The sequence below is a fragment of the Echeneis naucrates genome, chromosome 5 (genome assembly GCF_900963305.1).
Source record: "Echeneis naucrates chromosome 5, fEcheNa1.1, whole genome shotgun sequence".
Taxonomy (NCBI): domain Eukaryota; kingdom Metazoa; phylum Chordata; class Actinopteri; order Carangiformes; family Echeneidae; genus Echeneis; species Echeneis naucrates.
This window is the reverse complement of record NC_042515.1, coordinates 14181106-14193195: the sequence shown is the minus strand read 5'-3', so window position 1 is coordinate 14193195 and position 12090 is coordinate 14181106. Positions and strand designations below refer to the sequence as shown.

Sequence of the window (12090 nt, the reverse complement as noted above, 5' to 3'; positions counted from 1 at the left end):
ATAGGCTACTGGATGTACAATTATAATATTCTCTTGAAAATGCAGTTGCATCACAAGTGATTTCATAATATAAAAATATATACACACACACACACACACACATAAGACAAAGCTGTTTAAAAATAAATCTTTATTTTCATACATCAGGCTCAGTAATAAAATATTTACTTGATAAACCAGTGTGTACTTGGCCGAAAATTGCAATCCCGTATGTGATTGTGGCAATTACAAGCAGGATTCAGATATAAGACTCACATTAACAAGACAAACTATCATAATAAACTGTATCATATTAAAAAAGCAATTGACAAACAAGCATGCACATACACATTTAGCTCCACACCAATCAGCTGCAGATCCAAAAGACTGAGATTTAGATTGGACAGAATCGAGTGTCTCCCAGTATTAAAAACTGACCATGTTGGATATGGACAACCAACTAACCAGCCACGATCAGTGTAACTGAAGTGTTGTACTGATGTCTAAAGGCTTGCACTGTTTTGATTGAAATAAAACACTGCTAAGGCACTGGAGTTTTGGTTTGAGATAATAGTTCCATGTAGTTTGAAGCAGAAGCATTCTCCCTTGTTTGCTCTAACACAATCAACTAAAGACAAACATACACAGTCAGGAAACAGCTGAACTACTTATTACGAAGAACAAACAAAATACTGTACACTGCAGTAGGCGCCCTACAAGCAGACTACTCAAATCACTTATCTTAATAGATTTCTTTTATTCCTCTAAACTTGTTAACCTTTAATACTTTCTTGTCAATTGTTTTTGATAATTTCCATTCCATTGGTTATTGTAATAATTATTAGCCTTATAATGAACAGATTCCCATGCCTTTTCCACTCACAGCACTTCTTTTACTCAGCCCTAACTCTACAACTAATTAATTCAACTCAGCTGCTCATAACCTAGTACCTGTCCTTCAGATCATACTATGCAGCAATTTACAAATATTATGGAAACACTGAATAAGATGAAAAGAAAAACATTATTATTGGATAGAAAATTAACTTGAAGACAGCTTCTATAACAGGAAATCATTCACATTAACAATGCAGATCACACACACACACACACTCACTCACTCAAAAAAGACATTTACAAAGACAAACTCAATGTCAACAGCCTACATTCATCCGAAGCCATGTGTGTCCAATCAAAACAGAAGATAAATGCAATGTAACCAGAAGAGAGGGGCCAGAGCATCAACCATCAAAAAGCTAATAATCAGACATTTGTATTTAAGGAATAAAGAACGGTCCATTAATATTTTTATAAACAGTTTAAATGCTATCTGTATCCACCTCTAAAAACTTGAAGTTGGAAAATATATAAAATATCTATTTTTTATGTTACCAAGATTAGCATGTGATTCTCTAAACTTCAGCTCATCTGATACAAGATATCGGTGCACCCTAAGTGACCATGGAGAACTACGTGAATACATGTTTGAGAGAAACAAGTGCTCAAACCAAAGCTGAGAGGCTAACAGACCAAACTTTGTGCCAGAAATCAGCATTGCTGTCATGTGACACATTGCAGGTCTTAATGCTTCAGGTTACATAAGATAATCCTGAAAAACTGAAGAGTCAAGTAATAGTCAATAAAAAAACATAAAACAACACACTACAAATGTACTTTTTTGCCCCTTTCAACATTAGCTGTGATCAACCAAACTCTGCATAACTGACAATCACAGCAGAAAAGATATTTTCTTAATAGGACTATAATCATTACACAATGTTCCGAATCAATGCCATTTTATCTTGCACCTGGATTAATTATACACAAAGAGCTCCCAATCACCAGGATTTCTTCAAATATGTTTCTCAGCATTTTCCATTTCAAACATAATTATACTTACAAACCAATTTCTCACATGGAAACACTGACTATTCAGTTAGATATCTTTGTGAAGTTTTCCAACTTTCATCATACACTGTATTGAAGATACCATATGACGATCTCCAACTTAAAACAACACATACACACACACACTTGCCCATTTAGGGTGATATTACTTAAAGTATGTTTTATCATCCCAACAGTCTGCAAATCTGAGTTCTCAGCAGACTATATGTATTTTCCTAAGATGAATATCTGCTTAGAGTCTTTTCAATTATTTTCAGGTCTCCAACAATGCTAACACATTACTTGAGAAAGTCTGTTAAATGAAATATATTCATCTCTCTATTTACATGTATAATATATTTATTTGCTATATATACACATATATAGTTTGTAAGATTTCTGCTTCAGTTCATGTTTTAAAGTTTTATTTCCGTTACTTAGGTGACCTTGGGGGAATGTTCTGTTCCTTGCCAGTGCGTCTGGTGCCCCGCTGTGGAGGAAACTGTTTGCCAGTATTCAGGCCTCTCTGATGCTCCCGAACCTTCAGCCCTGCACCTCCAATTCTGGCCTCGCCATTTGCCCCTCTGTAAGTGCGTAATGGTTGACGTGGGGGCTGGTTAGCACCTGCCTTCTCTGTCTTGTCTGTTGTGCACCTGGAATTGGGCAAAGGTTCTGCAACCCTGTTGACCTTGAGCTCTTGCAGTGGCTGGCTAACCGAGGAGGCAGAAGAGGCAGGAGATGGCAACTGTGTTGTTGGTGGGTCCTTCGCCAGTTTCTGGCACACCTCTGCATAGCTGAGCTTTCTTGGTTCCTAATTAGAGAAAAAGGAATTAAATCATAAAATAAATGACATTTATACTATATATTCAGATCACTTGCAACAAAATACAAATGGCAGTCTGGGAGGTTGGCTTAAAAGTACTTTTTTCAGATGATGTGTGAAGCTAATGCAACATTCCAGAGGAGGAAAGCAGGCCTTACCAGATCTGATGTTGAAGTTGGGGGAGATGGAGAAGATGCTTCTGTGGAAACAGACTGACTGCATGTGTGAGGGGCATGTTCTGATGCTACTGGAGACACAGTCTGTGTGGACGAAGAGCTTGTTCCTTCTGGAATGCTATGTTTAGCATTATCTTCTTTTAAAGGATGAGAAACACTGAATCGACATAAAAAAAAAGGTTATTTTTCACGTTTATATAATGAGGTTTACATACATTGTATTGGTAATAAACTGTACCTTGTAGGTGCAGTTATTTGTGGTGTCACAGGGGTAGGTTTAACAGCAGGGGCCATAGAATCTGGTATGCTTACAGGATCTTCTGAGACGGTTGTGTTTTGGGTCTCATTAACTTGGCTCAATGACTAAAATTATACAGATATAAAAGTAGAATTAGAACACACACACACACACACACACACACACACACACACACACACACCGTACATTTACATTCTGCTTTCAAAAGTCTGCAGAATAGAGTATTTTAGAACGTACGACGCATACCTTGTTGGTAACCTTTAGGCCACGCACAACATCAGAAAGGCGCATCTCTGGGGTGGTTTCTCCCCGCATACTGACCACAGAGCCCGGTAAAGGAGGAAAATTGGAAGCTGCCAGGTCAAACTTTGGTGGGGGTGGTACCTTGGCCTCCATCGAAGGGATAGGACGCTGTAACATTTAATTTTACTTTCAGTGAATTCAAACTTGGATGCAGAGCAATACTGGGAACTTGCCACAAAGCATAGTGAAAATGGGCAACTATAAAAACACGTAGAAGTACAAAATCTGTGGGGAGTTGCACTTAATTTATGCAAAAAAAGGAAAGATGCTAACCATGGTATGCTCATCTTCTCTTTTCCTCCGCATACCTCTGTGGCCACCTCTCCTATAATGAAGACATATATTTGCATTAAAATTTTTACGTCAAATTTAAGAAAATGTAATGTGAACTCACTCTAAATGCCAAAAAATGTGTAGGTACTCTATTTCACTAAATACGAAAAGTCTGGACAATACAAGCAAAAAAAAAAAAAAAAAAAAGATGTGTCTTGACAAAATTGCAAAGGATATTCATAGTGTGTACATGCTTGGCTGTGCATGCATTGGTCACATTTTGGTCATAAAGCTTCATCTCAGCTCACCTGTTCCGTCCACCCCCACTCAGATCTCCACTGGATATGTTGGCCTGTAGAGAAGTTTCTTTAAGGCTAAAAGAGAGCAGAGAGCTTGAATCTGAAGTGGTGCCACTTGGTGTCCCTGATATCTGGAGGCTGCCTGGACTCAAGGGAGCAGACAGGCTATCCATTATGGCCCCCAGAGTCAAAGAAGGGGGAGAATGAGGTGGCACATCAGCTGCCCTGTGGTGTCCCTTCATGTGGTTTCTGGGAAAAGACAAATGACACAATGCTATAATACACAGCATGTAACTCTTGCCACTAGGGGTCTCTGAAAAAATAATTAATAAACAAAATATGTTACAAAACTGTATGGGCTTGTGGGAGTTTTCGTCTGCATCGCCATCACTAAGGTTTGGATTCCTTCAGTATCTCTGATTAAGTTTTTTTTTTTTAATCTAGAGCTGCATTGCCTTCTCTTCAAACCAAACAGACCCAATGATTATAATCAATAAAACCACTGACAGCTGTTTTATATTTATAGTCCTATGAAATTCCTCCAATTTGGGTGGTTGTATGCCCCGTTCAGACAGAGATTGGTTAATTTGTCTTGATTGGCCCATACAAATTGCCACAAATCAACCAATCAGAATGGTACTAAAGTCCCTCTGATCTTAACCTTTAAGCACCAAATTCTAAATGGGTTTGTTCTTGCAGGCAATTGATGATAGAAATTCCCTCCAAGCATCACCAATATTGCCTTCACACTACTTCACACATTACTTTCAAAAGGTCATCATGACCTTGACAACCAAAACATAAATATCTGACAAAGGTCAAATTAACCTGTGACAGCAAAAATTATGTTCTTCAATATAATGGATTAAGTGTATATTTTTTTGGGGGAAAATGATTTGTAGACGTGAGCAAAAACATGAACCAAATTCAAAAATATACAGGTATCTTCACCACAACATCTTGAATAACCTAAAAGGTTATAGTCACATAAATTTTTAACTTAATGTTTTGTTCATGTGCTAAATATATTGTCTAGAGCATGAGTAGTTTATATTTGGCGATTAATTGGAAGCTGTTATGTTTATCATAAATGTTTAGGACAAAAGACTAACAGAAAGAGACAAACATGTTATGTACTTCTTTAAAGAAAAAGTATAAGAGTTATGCCATCATGACTTGCACCTACCGGTTCCTGTTCATGGGTCGATGAGTGTTACTGGAGCTTGAATGTGCTTTGTAGTTTCCAGGACTGCTGTAATTATTCATGAATCCACCATTCGGGAAAGGCGCCTACACATCACAACAACAGGAAGTCTAATTATACAATATTGTTGAAAAAAAAATCTCATTCACTTTACAATGCATTGTTATAAAGGAAGAACTGTCCTAACATGAGCCAGCAGATTTTACCACTGAGTGCTGTTAGGATGGCCTTGATGCATTTCCACTGACAATGGTGGTAAATCTGTTCAGAGGCCTGTAGCCATATTGTGATGGAAATTCTTACCAGTGGCGTTTCAAAATAAGGCATGACTGAAGGGTTCCAGGAAGGAGACACCACAGGATAAACTGGGTACTGCTGCTGAGGGCTGTACATCTGCTGCATGTAGACAGGGGAACCATACTGGGGCTGTGGTTGAGCATGCTGACTGTACACACTCGAGTCCACGCTGCAGAAGCTGTTCTTACCAAAGAACGTGTTAATGGCCTTAATGCGGGCCTATGGGGGAGGGAGGAGGAAGGAAAGAAGATTTAGCTGTTTATTATGGTCCAATCCACCTGTGAGATTCATTGTGGCTCTGTATACTGTCCATTAGTCCCCTCAGATCTCATAATCTCACGGTCATTAGGCCATAAAACACTGCTCTGCCCAGGGGTAAGAATGGTAAGAAGAGGGGAGGGAGATGGGTGGGTGGGGAGTTGAGACAAAGAGTAAAGGCAGCAGCAAAGATACAGCAGATTAACAGAGAGCTAAAGATGAAAATTCCTCCCAGCCAGATGCAGTGCATATGGATCCTTCCAAGCGCGATACTGATCATCACTGGGGTTTTGACAGGACTATTAATGTGTCATGGCCTCATTTGTTTTGCCCAGAGAAAAGAAAAAAAAAACAAAAACAAAAAACTGAAACACAACAGTAAATGTCATGTTGTGATAAGAAAAGCAATCAAACTGCCAAGAGATATGGGAGTAGAACAGTTCTGACAAACAAGGAGTGGGGACCACTGGATTTCCTTCTTGCTTATCAAGTCCCAGTACACACAAATCCCAAGGTCTTTCCAGAGGCCAAGGCTTAGCCAAACAGCCCTGCCTAGTGAGTTACGTGACAACTGACAAAACAGCTAGTCTTGTATAACATAAGACTACCTGGGCAATATTATAATCTAGAACAGAATAATGAGCAGTAACTGAGCCTGATACAGGAATTTCGAGTCCACTTATTCGATACTCAAGTACACCATACTTAAGACAATTATATTATGCATTTACAGAACTTACCATGATTGGTTTTCCCTGGAAGACTTTCACTTCCTCTCTTAGGTACCTATAAGCCTGAAGATGTGCACACACACAAACAATGCATCATTCACAATACAGTCACATCTGAAAGGATGTGACTGTATTCTAATGTAGGAAATAAACTGTAAATTGGGTAAGGATCAACGTTAAGGCCATCATTAATAAAACATACCTGTAGCGCATCCATGTCTGACTGAAATGTTATATACCAATTGCTGTTGTGTGCAAACTCAGCACCTAACAGTTTGGGGCAGTTTTCACTCTTAAAAAGAGCCTCCACCTCCTGCAAAATCATGCAAAGCACATTTTGGTTTTACAAAGTTCTGCTTCCAACACAGGTCATACATCTCCTATCCAAGCATCCAACAGCATCCACAATTAGCTCTAAGCCATTAAATGTATGATGTACAACAACAAATCAAACCATAGAGAGGCAGGCACTGTGAGCTGCAGTCAATAACAACCTAGTTATCATGTCTCATAATGTAATTAAGCACAATTGTATGGCAACATCTCTTAGTAGGACTGTAGGATGTACTGTACCTCAACTGGTGTAGTCTCTGGCACCTCCCTCAGAATAATGATACAACGACTGTGGTTTGGCCGAACCTTTTCTCCAGCTTCATCAACTTGCACCATGGGAGAAGCTATGACAAAAACACAACCCAAATATAAGCATTCTCACCATCTGGTGCTCCTTACATAATGTGCTGTTGGTGCAAAATTGGTACTGAATTTCATCTTTTGTTTATGTATGGGAGTTTTTACACAATACTAGGAATAAAATCTTTCCTATGCTCGGCTTACTCCACAATTGCACTGAACAGTAGCCTCACACAGCATACGCTCATCTTTTATAGCTTTAAATAACTGCAAAATTTGTACTTCTATGCCTTTAGTGAACTTTGTTGAGCTTGACCAGCAACATAACTCCAGACAAACCCTTTTCCAAATGTTATCAACAATAAGACTTGTGTTTTATCTGTAATCTAATGAGTCAGGGAGTCTGTGAGCATTTCTGACTAAAAGGGAAAAGTACCTCGCAGCACATCCAGAATGAGGTCCATGTCAGTAGTGAGAGCTTTGATGTCCTCCATGCAAGCAATAGTCCAGATTGGAACAAACTGATCACTGTCCATCTGAGATATCAGGTACAGGTCCTTAGAGAGGTTTTCCCTGAAAACACCCAAACAACAGAAGTCTATAAAAAGTAAAATACATAATGTCTTGATTGTAGACTTTTGCGACAAAAACTGATAGAAAAGAAACATTTTTGAAAATTTGACAACTCCGATCAACTCTGACTCTAAAAGTCAGTAATGAACAGCCTCAGGCCTGTTCATTTAAATGTAATGGGCTCCTAGCACATGGTGTAATGATCAATGTAAAAAGTGTTGAAATATAGAGATTTGTTTGGTACACTGATTGCGAATTCTGCCAACTTGCTTAATATTCTTTATAGGCTTTATGGGCTAAAGACAGGCCCAAGACAGAAAAGTTTAAGGAATCCGTGGTTCAGACAAATTCTGATGAAAGTAGATATTCAAAAAAATAATTACTCTCAAGTTTACCTGCCAGTGTGAAAACTTAAATGTATATGCAGTATTCACCCGGAAATACAATATATCAGGAAAATATCAGTATGTTTCAAATCCATCAAAAATAATGCATGATAATTAATAATTAATTAATCTAATTAATAGTAAAATGAAATGTGCATTGAGGGGAAGTAACACAAGAAATGATTAAAATGTATGGTGTAGGGAAAAAAATGTGATTGTAATTTTTTTATTACTTACCTAGAAAAGCACATCTCAAGCTGTTTCTTCAAAGATTCTCTGAGACTTTCCTTAGATATTGGTTTATCGTTAGAAACAACATCATCCATGGTTGATTCACTTTGTGGTTCAAACACTAGATACCCCAGGTCAGGGTGGTTGATCCCATTCACAAAACCCTCTGGGGGAACAGAGGCATAGTCAGCAGTGCTGTCAGGAAATTCAGCATTGTATCCTTTACACTCTGCAGGAGGACCATCTGAGTAACCTAACATAGAGAAGGCAGGGCGGTCACAAAATGCTTGTGAGATAACTGTCATATTTAGATGACACTCAACGCTCTTAACATGTTTTGCCACATATTTTATTTAGTTAAAAACCCTGAAGTAATTCCCTCATGTACCATATGTACAACTTTCTTGGTAAAGTAAAAAAAACAAAAAAACAAAAAAACCCAAACAAACAAAAAAAAAAAAAACCCTCTCCTTGACTGTACAAGTAACAGATGGTCTACCAAAGTTGAGTGCTGTTCCAGTATAGGACAGAGTGGTTTGGTTTATTTCAATGTAAAATTTATCTAAGATGTTAAGGACAAGAAGGAGATAAATAAGGTTAGAAAATGTTCTCTCCGAATATCCTCTTACCATTGGTCATCTCAGAAGAAGAAGGGTAGGCCTGCAGCCAAGGAGAATCCTCAGTCCCCTCTGGGATATCATTCTGGTGGGCAGGCACCTCCTGCCACACTTTAGCATTGGGATTCAGACCTGCTCCCTTTGTGGTAACCTACAGGGTAAAAAAAATATATACTACACTATTACATTAAATATTTTTTTATTAAAACATCCTGCTGCACATTGTAATAAAACAATGGTGCAGTTAAAGCAAGAATGCAATGTTTTATTTTGCACATTACCTGCTCTGTGTGTGTGTGTGTATGTTTTGTGGTTGTTGAGACACCAACTAGAGCAGATATTGAGGTTTTAAGAAATTTTTACGGATGTGTGTCTGTCAACACATTTAGTCGCTGCAAGAGTGTCAAAACTTGCAAGATACACTCTCAACGCTTTATAGATATCAAGTTGAGATTAAAATAAATGGTGCTGTCCGACCAAGGGGTATAGAAGAAGGGAAGAGGCCATTAAAAGGTCAAGACTGCAATTACTAGAATCCACAGCAGCAGGCTCACTATTTTTTTTTTTTTTTTTTTTCGCATCGTGAGTCTGTGTTATTGTGGCAAAATGTGGTCCTGGAAAAATCTACTTTAGTGGAAACTGGCACAAAGGTGGTATTTAAATACTTTAGCAGGTGTGATCTTTATGGATCTTAAGTTGAAATCAAAGTAAATTAAGTGTTTGATGGGTGTGGTTCTACCTAGAAGTATCAAGTATATCATAATAATAGAGCCCCGACTATGTAATCATCAGTTGACCTGTTGAAAAACATTGCAACCAGTGTGATCACATCTCAAGGTCTCTTGGTATACAAGTCACACAAAATGGGAAGCAAAACATTTTTGGATATCTGAAAGCGTTGTCAGTTAGATGGCATTGTAGGCATAGGAAGAACAGAAGGGGAATAAAGGATAGTTTAAACATGATAATGCATACTTTATACATCAAATACCATATGTGCAGTACTGTTTAGTATGACAATGACAAGTGTCGTTGAATATCAATTACATTTAAACAATGACAGCACGCCCAGGATTCATGAAAGGTAATTTGCCTGATGTCATCAACTTAGAAATCTGAAAAAGGCCATTTGAACAACGCCAAACAGCCAGAGCATATCAGAAGGCATCGGTCTTACCTTAAGCAAAGACACCTACCATGTGCTTACTAGTTGAACCAGAAAGGCTGTTCAATAAAAGATCAGCATGCAATTGGTAAGTAATGATTGCCTTTAAAACACTACTAGTCAGTACTCCACCACTGAGTGACAGTAATTCCTCCCCCAACAACCATTGGAGCAGACTTCCTCACTCAAATATTTCATTGCCAGCCCGTTGAATTGAGAACGTAACAGTCTGTAATCCGGCTTTGCATATTCGCAAGGCCTCCTCTCCCCCTCTGTCTGTCTGTCTTTCACATACACACATCATCATCTAACTGAGCTTCCATTGGCTCCCCAAACAATGACACCAGCCTCTCAGTCGTCCACATGTAACCATACATGGCGCAGGTCCGCCCGTGCTTTGCAGCATGACTCGGAACAATACATTCGGACTACTCATCCACTGTATTATCAGTTCAGTCGTTAATGCAAAACTGGCAAAAGGCCCCGATCTCAGATACTTCTCAGTGAAACGAGTGTGCAGTCCAAATGCGGTATCAGTCCAGCGGACATGTGCTCCAGGGGAAGAGTAGCAGTGAGGGTCAGGAAGAAAGCACATGGCGCCGACGTGCCCATGCACCTTCAAACATGCGACGCTACTCAAAAACGTTAGCCTTTCTCCTGGCGTGTTTAAACTCACGAGTAAACCATCCAGTCAGGTCCTTTCGACTTAGCGCCAGGGCCTTAATGATAAAACCAATTATTTATTTGTGTTGTGTAACAGCTAACATTCAACTATAATCACGTGCAGGGATCGCTACACGGAAAACAAAGCAAAGGGAGTGTAATTATACATTTAGTGCAACTAGCCATTAGGCGAGGGTTCATATTTTTTGCCCGAATTCAACGTGTTCTTGAACACGTGTTGGGCAGTGTGTTTGATTTGCTTGATGGTTGTGTAGCCGGCCATCAGGTAACCAGCGACACCAAAAATACTCGCCCTCAGCTAACTAGCTTAAGTTTCTTAGCAGACCAGTGAGGACCGCCCTGACTTTACACTATCCTTAGCCACTTTGATTGACAGGTTGGCATAACACATGGTTAACATGAACATGTAAGTAAATAAAGGTCGTATTTTGGAGCACGGACACCAACTATGAGTGACTTTAGTGCAAGTGCCGGAGGGTCAGTCAGTGTCACCGAGCTTCCTCTGCTCCGAGTCAAATGGTGGAAAGGACGCAAACAGGTTGTCTTATGTTAGCTAACGTGCCAACGTCCAGGCCCAACACTCACCATGCTGCTTCGATCCTCGCCCTTTTACGACGTCCTCTTCAGCTCAGAGGGATTTCACTTCTCCCGCTGAGTTTATTCTCGGAAGGCGGTTTTAAAACGAGTGTCCGTACTTTTTACCTACAGCCGGTTTGCGTCGCTTTCTTCTCTTAACTACCGTCTCCCCGGCAACTGGTAACGTTAGTTACACGGCCGAACGTGTTCCGTCCAAGCGGCAGGTTAGCGCGCGGCGTAACTTCAAAAGCTCCGAAGTAACACACACGTTGGCTTTTTATTTTTATTTTTTTCCCCCCTTTTATTAAAACCTGGCTCCCATTTTACGAAAGACGTCGCTCAGCTCGACTCCTCGCCCGACGGGTCAGCTCCGAAGCGGCACTGGGTGAGCATGTGACAGCTGCGTCCTCTGTCTGCCACCGTCCGTCCCAGCAGGCTGCATCCCGCCTCCGCCCCTGCCGCCCCGGCAACAGCAACGCCAACACCGCAGCGTAGCAACCGCCGACTGTGACCTCTAAACGGGGACAGAGCTGCTGGACGGCCGCCCGGAGACAGCCCAGCCAAAGCAAATATATGTAAAAATACACACACACTCCATTTCAAGTTAAACCCTTCCATTGAAAATCTAATTGTAAATTACATTTAAACGGTGCTGAAGTGTAAAAGTAACTGTCATACACATTTTTAAAAAAGCCGTGTCAGAAACTGGAGGCAGTTTTGGGAAAACAAACAAACA

At 39.8% G+C, this 12090-nt stretch overlaps 1 protein-coding gene across 2 annotated transcripts; it reads right to left on the bottom strand.

Moving 5' to 3' along the window:
• Positions 1 to 130: 130 nt before the first annotated feature.
• Positions 131 to 11753, bottom strand: larp4ab (La ribonucleoprotein 4Ab). Of its 2 annotated transcripts, none has more exons than XM_029503105.1 (15): positions 11364 to 11753; positions 8942 to 9080; positions 8319 to 8565; positions 7559 to 7695; positions 7063 to 7166; positions 6692 to 6802; positions 6499 to 6552; positions 5507 to 5719; positions 5186 to 5289; positions 4009 to 4248; positions 3701 to 3752; positions 3371 to 3535; positions 3104 to 3228; positions 2848 to 3022; positions 131 to 2677 (listed from the first exon to the last, which is right to left on the bottom strand). In XM_029503105.1, exons 1-15 carry the CDS (start codon positions 11364 to 11366, stop codon positions 2300 to 2302), a joined length of 2247 nt encoding a protein of 748 aa, XP_029358965.1. In that variant the 5' UTR covers positions 11367 to 11753; the 3' UTR covers positions 131 to 2299. The 2 variants fall into 2 exon arrangements, with proteins under 2 accessions (XP_029358965.1, XP_029358966.1); XM_029503106.1 differs by having other exon boundaries at positions 8319 to 8478.
• Positions 11754 to 12090: the final 337 nt, after the last annotated feature.